The sequence below is a fragment of the Lissotriton vulgaris genome, chromosome 2_1, assembly GCF_964263255.1.
Source record: "Lissotriton vulgaris chromosome 2_1, aLisVul1.2, whole genome shotgun sequence".
Taxonomy (NCBI): Eukaryota; Metazoa; Chordata; class Amphibia; order Caudata; family Salamandridae; genus Lissotriton; species Lissotriton vulgaris.
Genome location: NC_141687.1, coordinates 1962994866 through 1963014413, shown reverse-complemented (window position 1 = coordinate 1963014413; position 19548 = coordinate 1962994866). Strand labels below are relative to the sequence as shown.

At 42.5% G+C, this 19548-nt stretch overlaps 1 protein-coding gene across 1 annotated transcript in view; it reads left to right on the top strand.

Moving 5' to 3' along the window:
• LOC147733567 (aminopeptidase Ey-like) overlaps window positions 1–19548 on the top strand; it is a 538593-nt gene that overhangs the window by 422772 nt on the left and 96273 nt on the right. Inside the window, exon 16 of the mRNA XM_086958155.1 lies at window positions 13937–14047. Coding sequence (XP_086814281.1) covers window positions 13937–14047 — 111 coding nt within the window. The remainder of the gene's footprint in view (window positions 1–13936; window positions 14048–19548) is intronic.

The window sequence follows — 19548 nt, the reverse complement described above, 5'->3', positions numbered from 1 at the left end:
CTGTCAACCTGCAGAAACGCAATTACACATATAAATCAGAAAAACATACATGCATGGCAGCGCACTTGCATTGCTTGCTGGTGAGTTTGGTAACTTTTTTGGCACATATAACGTTTTAAACACCAGGAATGCAAGCCTCAGAGTGGAACTTATTATAATGGGAATTACAGACTCATATAATAATTAACACATAGGTTATGTTTCACTCGAATAAGAGTATAGCTGTGTTGTCTTTGAAATTAATGGAAACAGCTGCACAATTAGCAAAAACAATAAACCCCAAATCACATTCATGTAGTTTCTGCTACAAGAGGAACACGGAAACACTATATTACACAGTTAGGGACCCAAAAGGGCACTGGAATTGTAGAGAGGTCCTCACAAAAGAGGAAGAAAGGGACACATCCTCCCTATTATGTACATCGAAAATTAAGTGTGCATTCTAAAAAAACACACTGAGTGTTTCTTTCAAAAGGTTCAGGGAACAAGGGGTATTTTATTTATTATATAGTGGTTCTCTTTTCAGTGAAACTGACACTGAGAGTTCCTATGTCCAATCTATAACCAACCCACTATTGTGGGTGGGAAGGGAAAATAAACCCTTTCTTAATATATAGATCACACTCTAATAGTGACATGCTTCATCATCGGGCTCACCCCAACTTCTAAAGGCCAGGGTGGGCTCAACCATGTTTCAGGGTGCACTTATGAAAAGGTGTATGAGGGTGTATCTTTAAAGAGAAAATTCCTCACCCACTCTTAAAGAATCTTTTATTTTTTGAGTGGGAGGGAAGGTAAAAACACCATAATATCGTATTTAGGATGTGAAGGTCCTATAACCCTAAACTAGACACCAACATGTTTCAGCCCTTTCTAGTGGCCTAGAAAACGGTCCTGGGCTTTCGTTAGGGTAGATGCAATAAGGTCACTTTCCCCAAGGACGTGAGTGCACTATTGGTAAGCAATTTGCATGTGGCACATTTAATATTGTTGTTAGGCAAGTCTAATACTTGCTGCTGTTTCTAAAGAGGAATTACCCCATGTTATCAGGGCATCAACTCCCTAGGGGACATGCCGGGGCGGCCTTGTAGTCACACATTTGTCAAAGATCCGTCCCTGCTACAACCTACTTAGTGCTCGGCTCCCTGTAGGGGAGCCCACAATTATGACGCCCACATTAATGGGTTGGTTATAGGTTGGACATAGGAACTCTTGATGTCAGTTTCACTAACATAAAAACACAACATGTTTCAAAACATAAGAATTACACACACAATTTCTAGGCTCTGGTTGTAAATAGGGTGGAAAAGGAGCTTCGCTTGACTTGGTGAAGAATAGCTCCCAGGTCAATAACCATCTCACTAATTGGAGTGGATACAACTTTGCAACACACTGTAGTGGGCTTTTTTAGGAGACTCCTCGGAAGAGGGAAGAAAAGGCTGACATTTGTGTCATCGTGTGTGTACTTTCTCCGGTACAGTATGAACAAGCAGTGTCTCTTGAGGGCTGTTTGAAAACACCCAATATATCAAACTTTTGTTCTTCAAAACAAAAAATTAACAACCTATCTGGCATGCCACTGTTGACTTGACCCTTTCTGCAGGGTCATCCCCCAAATGTTTGCCTTCACCCTTCTGTTTTTCTAAACCAATGTTGGTTGGCTTTTAGGCCCTGCACATTTTCCCACTGCTAACTAGTGCTAAAGTGTTTGTGCTCTCTCTCTTAAACCTGGTTTAATTGGTTCATTTAATGTACTTCTAAGGCCCTAGTAAAGTGATATTACATGTATCCAGGGTGTGTAAATTAAATGCTGATAGTGGCCCTGGGTGATAATTATACAAAACAGTGATGTATGGAATACTTGAATTAATCTCAGCCTCTGGTCATCACTCAGGCTGCATCTCAATCAATCGTTATTTTGTGCTCCATGCCACCCACTGTTTGGACCCATCTCGGGTCCTCCCTGAACTAGTACACAGGCAACCCAGGACCGGTTTTTCCCTAGGTATGGGCTCATCAGCCGGGTACAGCTTGGTTCCAGTGATACAGCATACATGGGACCCGGTAATGCTTCTGCAGGACTGATTGTGTAACCAACTTAAGTAGCTCTTTAAACAATCCTCATGCTTGGCATGCAGCCTATGTGTGCAGCTTTAAACTGCCATTTCAACCTTGCAAAATAAACCTTTTGCTTGGCCTAAACTTTCCTTTTTAATGCGTATAAGTCTCACCTAGGGTAGCTCTTAAACAGCCCATAGGGCAGGGTGCAGTGTATTTGAAATTGCAAGATGTACTTTTAAGTTTTACATGTCCTGGTAGAGAAAAACTCTTAGATTTATTTTTCATTACTGTTAGACCTCTGCCATAGGATAACATTGGGTTAACTTATAACATTTAATAAATGATAACTTTCAATTGGGAGTATATTCGAATTTTGAGTTTGTTGTTGCAGGAAAGTCATCCTTTTGCCCTGATCACCCCCATTTCTTGACTGATGCTGGTGGTAACTGACTCTGAAGGTGGCCTGGGCATTTGCTAACCTGGCCCGGGTCACTGCTTTGGTAAAAGATATATGGTCATTGATATAATTATAATTGGCTAAGGCCACCTGCAGGTAAAATCCCTAGTATTTTATAGGGTATGTGGGTTTAGAGACTCCAGTGGGTTTAATGCATTTAAGTGTGCACTTATGTGGTGGCTGGTGTCATTTTAAAGCTAGACCCGCCAAGCAGGTTGGTTTTAAAATGAAACTATGTAAAAATTAAACTTTGGAATCAGATATTCCTTTTATTATATATAAGTCATCCCTGAGGTCTGCCCAAGGTGCCCCAAGGGTAGGGTGCATTGTTATAAAAAGCAAGGAAAATATAAAAGATGTTTTATAACCCTGGTAAGGAAAAACAGAAAGAGAAATGTTTCCCTACAGTATGGTTGCTAGCCCCATACATCAACATGTGAAGGCTTTAGGAAATATTGTCTAACTTGTAATTGGAGTTAGCAGCAATATAAGGTATCAAAATAATGGTTACAATAAATCCAACCATTTTCCAAGATCTCACTTATTATAAGTATTACAGGACATTAGGTTTATAACTTACTAGCCTGAAGTTACCTAACGAAGCCCTGTAGCAGCCTATTCTGATAAGCCAGCCTTTGGCAGTCTGAGCCAAGCTGTTCCCTGAGTAGGTGTGAATAGGACAGGGGCTGAAACAATACAGCCACTTGGTGGGAGGAGATTTGCTTCTTTGAGAAGCCAAGAAGTGGAAGGGGGCTAGGAAGGTAAGCTGGATTTCAAAGGCAGGAAAACAGATGTCACAGGACCCAGGCCAGCCCCCACTTCCTTGATCCCCAGCCTGAAGGGAGTCCCCTAATTAGATTAGGAGAGGGGCTAGAAGGGAAGTGTAGTCAGATATTAACCACACCTCTGGGTTGGGTTAAGCAGACACATTCTCCAAGGAGATAATTTATCCATTTTCTTTTTTAGAGAACAGTGCATTCTGGGTCAACTTTATGCCACACTTTGTAGGAAATGGTCGTAGCACATGGAGATAACTTTATCTCTATTGGTTGGAGTGTCTCCACCTTCTGCCAGCCCAGAATGAAGGATAAAAATGCCAAAGCTGCAAAAGCTCCTCAGAACACTGCATGGAACAAAGGAAGATGGACTACCCTGCTGGACACTTGGACTGCACCACAAAATGATTGCACTCAAAGGACAGCACCTGACACACTCTCAAGGCTCTACAAAGAAAGGACGGTCCCTAAATCAAAGGAAAAGGAGTGGACTTTCAGAGCATCAACAGCTACAAATGTGCTGGAAGAAGTCACCTGCAAGCCCAAAGAGAGGATAACCCAAGTTGACCACTGGTAAGTGCATTGTGGGAGATTGAGTCCTAAGCCTCAATAGGCTCTTTACTCTAGGCCAGTGCTACTGGAACTTCTCCCCTCAAATGAAACAAGGAACATGCTCTGAAAGTTTAGAAACTTTCTACAAAGTTTTGCTAAAAAGCTCCAGGAGGAGACTGGCTTGTCATCGAGATTCAAGCAACCAACGTCAAACCACAAAATAGACTGACCACACTGGTTTGCACCACTGAAACCTCCAGAGCTCTAAGCCATTGACACCGAAGACAAAGACTTCCAGAGGCTCACCGAGCTATCGCGCTGCAGCAGTCATCATCATTGAATTGAACTCCAGATCCGAGGAACCTGAGGACTCGACGTTGAGAGAAAAGCTTCAAAGTAAAAGGCTAAGGGCCTGATTTAGATCTTGTCAAATGGGTTACTGTGTCAAAAACGGTGACAGATATCCCATCCACTGAAATATAATCCCATTATATTCTACGGGACTTATATTACAAAGGATGGGATATGCAACACCTTTATGACAGAGTAACCTCTCCAACAAGATCTAAATCAGGCCCTAAGTCTGAAAGTAAACAGGACCTAGCACACAGCGTATCGGACTTGCGCTCCATTGTGGCTGATGTAAAACTTTAACTTTGTTCCAGTCCAGCACAACCAAATAGCTGCAAGTTGCTCTTTAAGTGTTTTGGCGCCATTTAATCTTTGAAAATTCGTTTATCTGGTTCCCTACATTGGATTTTGGTAATTTTGATGTCATTTGAAAGATAAAAATATTCTCTATTTCCATAAATTGATATTGGTTTTTTACTGGGTTGTGCCATTTACTTATGTATTCGTTTTGGTGATATTAACTGCTTTAGACACACCTTTCTCCTTAATTAAGCCTGACTGCTCAATGCAAAGCTACCAAGGGTTAAGCAAGGATTAATTTATCAAGACTTAGCTGGACCTTATTAGTAATTGTGCATTATTACTAGCTTAAGGTGAAGAATTGTATTTTTAAAATCTCTTTCATGGTAAAGTGGATTTTTAATTGTAATTATAAAAATGCAATATTTCGAAATTTGATATTTTCTCATCCTAATCATTTGGTATCTGCAGCCTGTTTCCTGGACCACATGACTATGTGTAGTTGGCAAATGGTCTTTATACATTTCTCCCATTCAGCTAAACAAAGTAGCGTAGGTGGTGGCAGGATGGGTCCTCTCTGACAAGATGAGGGGGAGGAGTTGTCATCTACCATGCTTGTACATCACAAAGGCTTAGCATCAGTACACTCCCAAAGGGTATGACACTAGTATATAGTGACCCCCAGGTAAGCCTGGGTCAAGCCACATAGGCAGGCAATTCCAAACACCTTTGGGGGTGGAAACCTCCAGAACCTTTTCCTACTTCAATTTGGGCATCAGATATAGAGGTTCAACCCTCAGACCCAACCCTTCTCTCCACCTCTGGACCTGTGGAAGAATCAGAAGGACTGCTGTGCTTCTCTGCAAGAACGACTTCTACTCTTGCCTACAAATGCCTACACAACAACGGACCCAAATACCTCAACGACACAATTAAGTTCCACGTACCCAAAAGAAACCTCCGATCTTCCAACCTCACATTGGCCGAAACTCCGCGCATCCACAGAGTCAAAGTAGGCAGAAGATCCTTCTCTTACATTGCAGCCAAGACTTGGAACGAGCTACCGGCAGACATCAGACGCGCCCCCTCCCTGAACACCTTCAGGAAGACCCTCAAGACCTCACTCTTCAACTAAACAGATCTGGGGACAGGCCCCCCCCCAGTGCCTTGAGACCCTCATTGGTGAGTAGCGTGCTTACAATTCCCTGATTGATTGATTGATTGATTGTCCTTCTACCCTGCTACCTACTGCCTGAGGGAAGGACTGGACCTGCATGTTGACCCCGGGACCACCCAAAAGACACCAAGGACTAGTGGATTGCCTGCTGATCAGAACCGCAGGGACAGAAAAGCTGTTAGTCCTACCCTTAAAGTGATGCAATCCCAGTCCTGGACCCTGGGAAGAGGGCCTACAAGTGCTCTGCCAATCCAGCTGTGGTCCAGTGGACAGAACTAATGCAGTGTGTGCATCTCCTTGCAACTCCGCCTCATAACTGCTGTTGCACGACCCATTCCCGGGGCAGGATTTCACATCACAAGTCCCTTATTGACTGCATCTTCGACGACAATGCAGGACTAGCATTGCAGCCCCATAGCTTCCTTAGAACCACCGCTGATCAACTCAGCTTCAAAGCAGGTTTTTGCACTGCAAGCCCCTAATTGACGGCATTCTCCACGTGATGCAGGATCTTGCATGGAAGCTTTGCTTGTCCTCGGAACTGCATCCTCAATGCGGGATCTTGAAATACTTCCCAAGGAGGATTTAAGGTACTTTATTCAATGGGCCTCACCTGCTCCCTGTATCCTGTTCAAGCTCCATCATGGTCGGCCTGAACTTGCGACTTTATGGCACTGTTTTTACCTAAAACTTTGAAAGTGTATATCTCTAGTTCTACTGATTGGATTGTTTAGATTTTGGTCTGAAAAAGTTTATTAAATTGTACTATATTCGTCTAAATTGATGTGGGATTCTTCTTGTGTTGTCTTTTCATTTTTATTACTGTTTGAAGTTTTGTATAAATACTTTTGACATTACCTGTAAGTTAAGCCTGATTGCTTTTGTGCCAAGCTACCAGAGGGTTAAGCAGAGGTCAATCTGGGTTTTGCGTGTGACCTAGCCCTGACAGAAATTATGGCTTATGCTTGAGTGGCGTATCACCCCCTCAACCAGTAACCCAATTTACAACAGCCACATTGATCTGGCAGATTGGGCATTCATCAGCTTTGCTAAATATACCCCAGCCATGTCATCAGAAGCAATTTGGGCAAGAAACATCTTCATATCAATCAATCCATCAATCAAGCGGTACTTGTAGAGCGTGGCATATAACCCAAGAGGGTATGCAGGTCCTGTGGGTATCTATTGAAGAGCCAGGTCTTGAGTTCCTTTGGAAGTGAGTCAACGAGGATGATGTACGAAGGTGAAGGGTAAGGGTGTTCCAGGAGTTGGCAGCTAGGTTGGAGAAGGGACTTACTCCGGTGTGGAAGCAGAGGAAGCATGGTGTCTGTGCAAGGCAAGGTGGGTGGAGCGGAACTTCCTGGCAGGTCGGTGCAAATTTAGGCGGTGGGTCATGTAGGTGGATCCTAGGTCATAGAGGGCTTTGTAGGCGTGGGTCATAAGTCATAAGTCATATGTTCTTATATAGCGCACAAATCACCAAGAAGGTCTCAAGGCGCTGGGCAGAAAGAGACAACAACCATGAATTAAAGAAAGGGGACACTGGTTATTTAGGAAAGAGCCAGAAGCTTAAATTGGATGGGGTGCCACTGGAGGTTTTTTAGGTGCCGGGTGATGTGGGTCATCTTGGGTAGGTTGACGACCTGTCTGGCTGCTGTGTTCTGGATTATTTGCAGTCTTCTAATGAGTTTGGTAGTCATGTCAGCATAGTTTGCTGCCGTAGTCCAGCCAGCTGGTGATGAGGGCCTCTGCCACTGTTTTCCTGGTGCGGATGGGGAGCCACTTGAACACCATGCGGAGCATGTGGAGGGTGTGGAAGCAGGTTGAGGAGACAATATTAAATGCAAAAACAACAGTTGATGGACAGAATGCAGAACAATGTCCTACATTTACCCCAGTACAGAGATATGGGCCTAAATCCATTGTTTTGTTGCTCACCATGCCATTCCAGTTTGAATTCAGCCATATCCAAATCAGTCTTGACCCTGTGTCCTATGGGAACAGTCCAGCCCGAACTGCTAAGCCAGGTCCTCCTTGGGCTGAGGAGACAATGTTAACCTGACGTTTCATGGCGAGTTTGCTGTCCTGGATGATGCTGAGGTTGCAGGCGTGATCTTTCAGAGTGGGGATGGGTCGAAGTTCCGATGGCCACCAGGAGTCATTCCAGAGAGAGGTGTGTCTGCCAAAGATCAGAACTTCAGTTCTGTCCATTTTGAGCTTCAGGGAGTTGTTTTTCATCCATTCTGGGACCATCTTTATGCAGTTGTGGAAGTTGGTCTTCGTCGAGGTGGGGTCGCTGAGAGCGAGAGGATGAGCTGGGTATCATCAGCATAGGCGATGATGTTGATGTTGTGGGTTCTGACAATGTCTGAGAGTGGTGTCATGCAGATATGGAAGAGAGTTGGACTGAAGGTTGAGCATTGAGGGATGCTGCAGCCAATAGTTAAGTGTGTGGTGGGAGATGGTGTCAAAGGATGCGGAATGGTAAAGGAGGATCACTGTGGCTGAGTCTCCCCTGTCGAGTAGCATGCGGATGTCATATGTTGCAGTGATCTGGGCTGTATTGGTGCTGTGATTGGCTCTGAAACCAAATTGGGAAGGGTCAAGCAGGTTGTTTCTATTCAGATGTTCAGTGAGTTGGAGGTTGATGGCCCTCTCCAGGAGTTTAGCGGGAAGCAATTGCAGTGAGATGGGACTGGAGTTTGCTGGGGTCTGCAGTGGGTTTCTTGAGGAGGGGCCTCACCTCTGCATGTTTCCAGTAATTGGGAAAAGTAGCTTTTGTGATGAAGGTGTTGAGGATGGTGGTGATCTGGTGGCTGATCATGTGTCTTCCGAGGTTAAAAAGTCAGCGGTGGCTTATTTCGGTGGGTGCGACAGAGTTCATGGGGTTCCTTCAAAAGGGGTGTATATCAAATTTTTAAATGCAGACAGCAGCCAGTGCCATTCGAGGCCCATGGAGTTTTAGATGAGCTCCTAAGTATTTTGTTTTATTAGTTTTGATTTCTTTTTTAGACTTTGTGAAGTTTGCTACTTTTTTATAGGACGTGTTTTCTGTAATTGCTCTACCCTTAAGTTAAGGTGTGGGTTTAGAGCATTTTTAGGTCGAGCAGACCTACCCTCAATGCGTGAGCATTGAAGGTGTCTGCTTCAGACCTATTGTGGCCCGTTATTGGGAATGATGGGAATGAGGACACCAATCTGTTACGAGCGTTTTTCCTCGCAGTTTTCACCGCGGGAGCGCGCGTCTGACCCGCGCATGCGCAGAGTACCCGCGCATGCGCAGAGTAACTCACAGCCCTTGCTCACACAGACGCAGGCAGGCAGCCCCCACCCCTCTGCATGCACGCACGCACACACAGTCGAGCGCATGCACACGCAGGCACACACAACCAGGCACACAGACACTCGCTCACACACACACCCCCCTCCCCCACAGTCACACACACGCACGCACACATACATACAAAGCCCGCCCGCCCCCGCGCGCGCACATGCTTCCCCCCCGCCCCCCCGCACCTCCCCGCTCAGCAACCCACTCACCGGCTTCCTTCGTGCGGCGGCTCTCCTCCGCTGCAGGGCCCGGCAGCAGGACTCTTCTTCCCTCCTTCGGCACCGGGGCGCAGGGTAGGCTCCTGCCTGCTCCGGTGCTCCAAACACGGCTCCGTCGAATCGCGGCTCTTCCGTGGGAGGCGGGGTAGGCTCCCGCCCTCCTACTTCCTGTTTCCTGTTGTCGCGCCGGCCTGCCTGACTTCCTGGTCGCAGGCCGGCAGAGTGACGGCGGTGATTTGCGGTATTTTTTTTTTTTTACATTGCTTTTGTGCCACTGTATGGTGCGCACAAGGACACTGGCATCTGTGCAGCGATATCTTAGAGATTTCATCTCCGGTGTGTGCGTAGCTTTTGGTGGTGCAGCGAAAATACTTCACTTTGGCACAAAGAAAGTTCGAGCGCACGGAAAACAACCACTTTCCCCTATAGGTATTGCATTTTTTTAAGCTATACCAGTTATTGCCCCGTCCCCACACACCGTAGTATAACAATAAACACACTTGCAAGAACAAGTTATAATGTAAAGATGTAAGGCGCAAGGCACAGGCTCATATACGTGCGCGCCCACTGGGTTGGTCATCCTTCAAATGTTACTAAAATGATGGGGATTTATGAAATACAGCAGTTTGTGCCACTCTTTCACTTCTCTTTCGTTCTGTTTTTCCTTATGCTACACATACAGTGTATCTTGATTTAATTAAAGAGATATCGCTTATCACTTTCACTCGACATATAGATCTGTTGTAGCTTTGTTTTCCCGTTAATGCGTATTTCACTGGACACTGCTATGCTTTTTACGGCCCCTTCTTTTCAGCTTTAATTTATTTTATGCACATATGCAAGTATCTCTTGATTTAATTACTCTTGCAAGCACAAGTTGTAATGTAAACATGTATGGTGCAAGGCACAAGCTCATATACAAGCGTGCCCACTGGGTTGTTCATCCTTCAAATGTTGGTAAAATGATGGGGATTTATAAAATACGGCAGCTTGTTTTTTTATGGTGCAGTCTTACTACGTGCAGCGTACCAACACCTCTCATGGATTAGCATCTGGCAATCCTTCTCTCTTACTTTCTACACATTGCCCACATTGCTTATACTCCCAACTGCATACCCACAATAAACAAAATTGTAATTGAGCTCCCACGAACAATGACTTCAATACTGGACCTGCGGTTCTAAACGTTTTGACTGTTCTGGACCTCCACTGAATCTTTAATAGTATCCAGAGCCTTTACTGAAAACCGGAGACCCTGACTGTCTCAATTGTAATGATTTCAACCACAAAACAACGTGCACAAATAAAGAAACAAGCATTAATCAAGCAAAAAACAAATGGTAAAATATTTAATTAAATTCCCATCCGGATTTATACATTTAAAGTTGAGCTTTAGAGTACTCACCCTACATGCAAATGCCTTGCATTAATAGCTGACTCACTCGCACTAACTATCACACTCTCACAGACTCTCCCTCTCTCACACTCTCACTGACACTCTCACAGACTCTCACTCTCTCACTGACACTCTCACTCACACTAACTCTCACTCTCACTGACTCACTCACACTGACTCTCTCACTCACACTGACTCTCACTCACACAGATTCTCTCACTCACACTGACTGACTCTCCCACTCACTGACTCACTCACTGTCCAGACTCTCACTGACCAACTCACCCACTCTCTCTCACTCTCACTCACTGACTCTCTCACTCACTGACTGACTCGCCCACTCATTCTCACTCACTGACTCACTCACTCACTCTCAACACGAATAGGTGTCACATTTGCGAAAGTTTAAGCTATTGACATTGTAAATGACAATGCTATTAATGTATCTATTTTCTAAACCAACACATAAATAAAAAAAGTGTAATTTACAATGCCAATAGCTCAAACTTTCCTAATGCGAGACCTATTGCATTGCAAATGCTTGTTTCATTTGGCACTGGTGGTATACCCAGAGCTACGAAATATTATGAAAGCTCTAAAGTTGAAAGAGTATATCCTTCTAAAAATGCTTTTTCATTTAAGAATTGATTTCTAATGTCAGAATTTCGGGTGTTGCCTAAAAATGAATAATATTTTGACTGGTTTGTCAAATTTGCATAATGCTGTGAATAATGTGTGCCCCTCAGTCTTCAGCAGATGAAATTGCTCATTGAAGTTCAACCATGTTTGAAAAATGGGGTATATTTTAAAGAACTATTCAGCACCATAATCCCAAAATTCAATCAATAGAACCAGAGTTATGAATTCTTAAAGTTTAAGTTAAAAACTGGTGCCTAAAAGATCAAAGTGCCAAGGCAGACATGGCCAACTATGATGGAGCACAAGTCGAATACAAAAAGTGGATTGGGACCGGTCCGCACTAACCTTCAATGTTATAAGAAATTTTAAGAACATGTCTCTAAGAAGGCAGAAGTTCAGCGAGACAAGGCTGCAGGTGGTGTTACAGGAGGAGGCATCATCATCTGGGAGCCACTGGATGACGTTGTGAGGAAGATTTGTGTGCTTGCACTTAGTCTCTATCTTGGAACTCGAAAATCTCCAGCTGGATAAAGCTGGAGGCTGTAGCCGATGAGAGGTCCTTTAGTGAAGTATTTCTGTGCAGTATTTGCTTCTGACTAGAAAAACAAAGTGGGAGCTGCCTCAAAGTCAGACCCACCGGCAGTGCACCTTGGGTGGAAAGACGAGCAGGTTGGTCCCGGTCTCCTCTCAGTTCTCATAGCACTTTTTTTTGCCAAAAACATCCGAAATCCCAATATTTATATTTTGCCAATCTGAGCACCTTTACCTCCCCCACCAATGGTCCAGGGCTGGAGGAGCTCGACATGGGGGGTTAGGACTCACTCAAGCTGAGTCCAGGTGCGGATTTAAGATGGTTGGAGCCTTTTCTGTAGCTGAGGCTATGATCAGAAGGCCATCCGACTAGCTAGCCCTTGAATCACTCTGGAAGCTAGAGTTGTCTAAGTTGCCACTCAAAACACTCAGGCGTAAAATATCCCTTTATGCCCAGATTCCAATCCATAATTTATGTTATAAATGGGTCCTATAGCAATGCTCCAAAATTAATCGTTTTTTAGAATTGTGGAACTTTATGTTTATGGTTTAAGTTTTTAAACATAAAAGTAAAATAGATAACATTCTAAAGTAAAGAAAGATAAGACTACTTGAATCTACCTACAAGGTTTTATAGAGGTCTATCACTTTTTTTAATTGTTTGTTAGGTTAAATTAGGCTTTTGATTTTGCTTTATTTTGTTTCCTGTTTGCTAAACGCAGTTTGGAAAGTGAACAATGTTATACAAAAGCAGTAAAAAAATAAGCTTTATTTAGTGCCCTAATCTAATTGAAGTTAATTACCAGATTCTGAAGAACCTGTTCACAATAGTGGACAGCTGTTGCTCCCAAACACTACAATTCTATAACCATCTGTTTCTTGAATATGTTGTGCCTGGGATTATTTCATCTCAGTCTTCGAGTGTAATCATTAAATAAACCCTGCCATTGGTCATATGGACCTTTGTTCGCCACAAAAGAGAATTGAAAATGAATAATCATTTACATAATTCAACAGGACCAGTGAAGTTCATCTGAGACCTCACAAGAATTAACAAAGAGATAATGTGAGTTAAAGGGTTTCATTAATCTAGTAAGATTACATTATTTTAATCAACTTTTCAGTCATCATTATTACAAACTCAACTAATACATTAGTAGGTATTTCAAGACATGGTAAAATACTAAATTTGTGAGTTTTACAAAAACAAAAATATAGCAAGTGTGTTCCATAAAGGAACTCCCTGATCTAGATTAAGAATGACAATGACAATTTTTTCAATTAGCAAAGAAAGGTGTCAGTTCAAAAACCCAAATGAAGAGTTCTGATGAGAGAATAGGAATATTTTGGCATGAAGCCTTAGCATTTCATCTATAGAGAATTGTGCAAGCTGGAAAGTGTTCTCAGTTATAAACCAGTAGACGTCTCTGGAAAAAGAAGGGCTCAAAGTTGATTTCTCCTGAAGAGGGGTAATCCTAAAAAACTCAAAATGCTCTAGGAACACACGCTAATATAAATCTGCAAAAACGTAGTTTGTAACAGGTGATGCATTACCTGTACTCAGCATCTAATTGGATTTAAGCAAACTCTCAGAGCACGTAAACTCCCTACTGTCTCAGGTCTTCACAATAGGTCACAGAATGGTGTCCTTGAAAAGATACTTTGATCACAGTTAGCGGTTCAGCTATTTTTTCCCATGAGTCCCATTTCCTGTTATCTCCTGCCTCCCTGGTGAGAACCTCATTATCAGTTGTCTAACAAACATTAGAATATTAGAATGTTGAGCACTCCAATGAAAACAATGGAGTAGCTACGGGCTTATAATTTCTGGTATAAGTCCTGAACTTTGACATTCAAATGTTCGTCCTCATGTTTCTAACCTTTACATTTAGAACATTTTACCCTTAGTGGGTGCAATGTTCTAATATCCTTATAGCCCTTCTACCTTGGGCTATACCAGTTGTGAAAGGGAATCACTTTCGTTATAGGCCTTTGCCTGCCGCTTGGGCCTATAAGTCAAGTTCAGGGCATTTAACAACCGGTACAGCCATCGGCAGCGAGCTATAAGCTATGACAAAGTATAGTTTGGTAGTTTAGACTGCCTAAAATCTATCTCTGTGTCTAACTACAGTTATTTTATTTTCCAGGTATAATGAAGTTAGTGCCATAAACACTGCCTGCACCTATGATATACAAGAGTGCTGGGAGCTGGCTTCTGACCTCTATAAGAAGTGGATGAGTGAGCCTATCCTCAATACGTAAGTAGTCTCTCAGTGCCTTCTTTAGTTATACATTTGAGTTCCTATCAAGCTGTATGCAATTTTTGGGACATTGCAAAATCTCCCTTGCCCTTTACCTGCAGATAACGATACAAAATAAAATAAAGGTGGCCTTATGTATATATTGCCTGAAACATGGTTGGAAAACGATTTCCACACCACTTTGTATTTTAAAACAGGTGTATTAATTGGTGCACCCTGCAAGACTTACCTCTTCTCACAAAAAAAATAAATCTACAAAAATTAACAAACAATAACACATCGGCATGTAACCAATTAAACATGGCATGCTTCGAAAGGACACTGTTATTTTACATCCTTTCAGTTGGCAAAACCAGTAGCTCTGATACACACACAGAGACCCACCAAAAGGCCCTTTCACTATCAGCCCAACTTATTGGATTTGGTGCTAGTCTTTAAGAGCATGAGAGTGCTGTTAGTGGTGTGAGACTGCTGCTCAATGAAAATTGTGAAACATCTGCCGGTAGCGTGACACTGCTACTCTGTGGTGGAAGTTAGTGCTGTTAAGGCTGAGCTAAGCACCTAGAGCAACTCCTAACAAAATGTGTTTAAACTGCATGAGGCATTTCTTTCAAGGATACTCTGAGCAAATAAACAAAGAACCTTGAAAAAGAATCAAGGCCTTAACTGAACACTTAACGGTAGGAATTATGCTGAACCTGAGTGAATCCTCTGGTGATTCCGTTGCAGCCATCTCACCACATGCTGTCTTTTAATTCCTGATTGTACCCTGACAAGTGTTGATCAGGAGCTGATCCTTGCGAGCATTCAGCTTGGTGGAACCAGCAAGGAATCAGGGGCCCAAAATCTGAAACATATGGTTTATGATTTCCCACACACCTGTTTCATTACTCGGTTCCACAGGTCAGGCAGGACAATTCGAACAAGGATGAGGTATCTGTACATCAGTGGCATACTGCAAAAAACCTGTGGAACGATGCCTCGATGATCCTCTACACAGGTTAGGGGACCCCTGATTCATTCAGGCAAACCAGGGACTGCACAATGCAATCTAAATGCCAGACCGTGTCACTCTCATGGACATATACTCTTCTATCAGCCTTGCCCTAAGTGGCGTCATGATTTGCTCCTCGTCTTGTCAGCATTAGCTTGTTACATTGCCAACGTTTCTGAACTTAAGAATATATCACCATTTTAGCAACTATTTACTTAACCTGTAATGTATCTAAAGGGATGTAATTATATGCAAGCTTAAATAAAGCATTTACAATGCAATACATCTAGCATTAGTGAAAGTTTGAGCAATTGATGTTTCAAATGATAATGTTTGTTGGATTGTTTTTTGTCCAAAAATATCCCAGCAATAGCATAAGTAATAAAAGAAAATCCACAAAGCAATAAAAGAGTGCAATAGCACAGGTTGTTACTAGGTGTAAAGGAACCTGCGGGGAATGAGATTTTGATATCAATTTAATAACTTATCTCATTCATCTATTTTGGACCGTTAGTATCTGTCATTGAGTAAAAGACAACCCCCGCATAGTTTAGATAAACCCCATTAACTGACGCCACTCGGAAGAACCACTTACAACTTATAAAGTTTGAAAGTTTTATATAAAAGTCAAAGTTGGATGCAATTACAATCCTCTCGGGATCAAAGTATACAAAAGAATACAATATCAATTCCAGAATCAGCAATTTAAAGCATCGATGTGAAGTGGTTCCTTGGCGTCATCTACAGAAAGAGAAAAGTATCACATTAACTCTGTCCCTACTCTATGCTATGTGACATCCCTACTTTGCAAATTCCTAACCTAAAAAGGTGTCAGCAGTTTGACTTCGAAAGAAGATCAAACTCTCTTAACCTCTAAAGGTAACTTAAGTTTAAGAAGCAGTACCCTCTCTGCCTACCCATCCGCTCTTCTTAAGGGTCCTCGGCCTACTGCTCTCCTGCGCTCTGATCTCTCTCAGCGCATCTGCTCAAGTCATCTACGCTCTTGCTCTCTATGATGACTTCTGCTCTGAGCTGTTCGCCCTCGCCTTCGCTATCTTATCCCCGGGGTGCTGTCCCTAAAATACACAATCACAGTGTGGGTGGAACGCCCCTTGACGCCCACCACGGACTTTCCCCGATGATGTCAGCTTCTAGCTTCGTCCATTGCTTCATCTCTTTCGCCGTCCGTTAAGTTGACCTTTCTTCTTTAGATGTCATCTTCGTCTTCTTGTTGGCGACTTCAACTGACACTTTCAGATCAAAAGTCATATGAACTTAAACAAGACTTTAACTTACAACTGCTATTCTTTGACCTTCTAGGTCCTGTGAATGGTCATTCAAAACAAGTTTCAAATTCTAAGCGCTTCTCATCACGTTCAGACCATAAACCTTGTCCAGCGTTGTCACCTTAAATCTAACAAGTGCTAGACTTCTTGGCTCTCATGTCCACATCAAGCTATTTACGACTCCTGTAGCCCACTAAATTATATACAGCGGACTACACTCCTGCGAACCCTTGGTCAGTCAGGTTAAAATCACAAATGACCTAAACCTTTCTAACATCCTTACAAAAAGCTTCTACACAGTATAACCTTTAACACACATTTATATATTCTTGTTTAGCAATTCCTTTACATGGAAGTGAATACATTGTACATAGAATATAAACTACGTAAAGCATAACTTTATATTCTCATTCTCTATATCGTTTTATACATGTTCTACACATTTCTTCACGTTTCATTTCTCGCTGCTTCTCCGTTTAAAGGTTACACACGTACATGAATTCGACCTTGCACGTTCTACACTTCGTAAGCATTTCTACACCATCTCTACATCAGCCCACTACATATACGGGCCTTCTAAATCTAATACAGGTTCTAAAGTGAATACAGTTACATTTCCTATATTACTTTGGATTATATCGGTTATCTATATGCTATAAGTGTCACTTCACATTACGATATACGTTTCATTCCAACGTTATACGATGTGCTTGTAAATACGGCCTATACATAATTTTTATTCAAATTTGCGCTCTCTCAAACCTTTATTAGCCAAATAATGTACTGCACCCTTAATGAATAGCATGAAATGAATAGATGCAACACTTTCTCTCAAGTTGTTATTTTTGATTTATGCCATTCCAGGATGTGGGCACTACACCATGTCCATGAAGGTAATCAACATTGTCCTTACACCCCGAACCAGATCTCTACGTCTTCTTAATATTGAAATAAATTAATTAATTAGGGAACAGTATCTGACCAACTCCTCCGAAAGATATCGTAGAATTTTACTACTCAAGAGATGGAGCACTAGGGTGAGGGTTAAGATGAGAAAAGAAAGGGAGGATAGTTTATGGATTAAATTGAGGGAAGCTGCGTTGAAAGGTCAAACAAGAACATTCTGGTCTCTTATCGGGAAGGGCTGTGGAGTTACATCAAAACCACTTCCAGTTGCTATTGAAGAGCATATATGGGTTGGCTATATCCAGAACCTTTATGCAAGTAACGGGAATGTGATTGATTATAGCAGAGTAAATGAAGACCCCTCTCAATATGGACCACCTTCTGAAAAAGATATTGAACTGGCCATTAAGGGTATGCGCTCCTCGGGGGCAATGGGCCCGGATGAACTCCCAATTTCAGTTTTGAAACAAAACAGTGCAATGTGGAGTAAAATCCTTTTCCCGGTCTTCAGATTCTGCTTTGCAAATAAAACCCTTCTCCCATCTTGGAAAGGGAGTATTTTAGTTCCCCTCTTCAAGAAGGGAGACCGCGACGACCCACACAATTACGGACAAATTGCACTTTTAGATGCCGTGGGTAAAGTCTTCGCCAAATGCCTCCTGACGCAAATCAATGTCTGGGTGGACTCGGGTGAAATTCTTCCATTTGAACAGACCAGATTTAGGTGAAGGCATGGAATCATGGCTAATCTAACGGCATTGCAAGTAATAACTGAAAAATATGTTAAGGTCCGAGGAGGGAAAGTGAACGCAGCTTTCATAGATTTCTCCACAGAATTCGACAAAGTAGATCGTCCTTTGCTGTGGAGAAAACTATCGGACCTCGGCATGCCGGCCACCCTTTTGGAGTTGGTTCGAGCTCTCCTTACTGACACTTGGTGTAGAGTATTGATGGGAGGGGAAAGAGGTCTATCCCAAGTTATTACTACAACAAAAGGCCTAAAACAAGGTTGCTTGTTGGCTCCCCTATTATTTTCCTTATATATATCTGATCTACCCTATGCCCTGACTTTAAGTGAAGGTATCGCCCTATTATTGGGGGGAAAATCGATAGTCTATTTGCTATATGCCAACGACATATTAATACTGGATTTAACTCAGAGGGGATTAAATAGTCGTCTGCAGGTATTACATGAATATGCAGAGGCCCATCACTTAAAGATAAATGTGTCTAAAAGTAAAATAATGTGCTTGCGGGAAAGGAAAGGAAAAAGTTAAAGTTTGGGAAATATGTTTGGTCTGTTGGTGGACAAAAATTGGAAGTGGTAAATTCATATGTATTCCTAGGAAAAATAGTGTGTGGAAACTCAAATGAAAATGCTCATATAGGAAACAATATTAGGAAAGCAATGTTACAAGGTAAAAGCTTAATCTCCCTTTACAGATCCACAGGCAGAAGACACTTCGCACTCCTAATAGAGGGTTTCCGTGCAAAAATCCCAGCGTCCTTGTTGTATGGTATCGAACTACTCAACTTAAGAAAATGTGGCTTTTTAAATACAACAGAAGGTAAAATTTTGCGGAATCTAGACTCAGTTAACTCTGCCTGTGCTGTTGCGGCTCTTAGGCTGGAATTTGGGCTGCGCAGTAGTTGGGTACAGGGTCTCGCAGGGATAGTGCGCTGGGTTACAAGCCTTGTAAAGGGTGAACCTGGTACATTAAGATCCTTTATTCAGTAAGAATTATTAGGAACCTTAAATGAGCAATCATTAGTTGTAAAAAAGTTTAGAACTGCGGTGGCCTTGCTTCAATTGGACGAATCGGTACTTTTTACTTTATCATCATATCAGCTTAAGGCAACTTTGAAGCAGGCCACCTGGAAATTAAGTTTTACTATGGACAGGGAAGCACGTATTTCTAAGAGAGGCATTCATTCAGCTATTGATTCTTGCCTGATAAACAAAGTACAATCTTATATTACTTGGAACCTCCCTCATGGAGTGCGTCGTTTTTGGCTTTTACTGAGGCAGGGTTCTCTTCCACTTAACAATGTATTGTCCAAATGGTACGGTTCCTCCCCTGAGTGTAATTTGTGCAATAATTCCACCCAGGATGTTACCCATGTGCTCTTTATTTGTCCGGCTTCTTTATTGTATCGACGTAAGTGGATGAGGCCAATCTGCCTGCAACTATCCATTTTGTCTGCCACCGTTTTTATAGATGCCATTTACAATCCTCTTAATGAAATGTTTTGCCACAGGATTTTTAACTTTTTAAAATGGGGAGGGGAGGGGAGGGAAGGGAAGGGAAAGG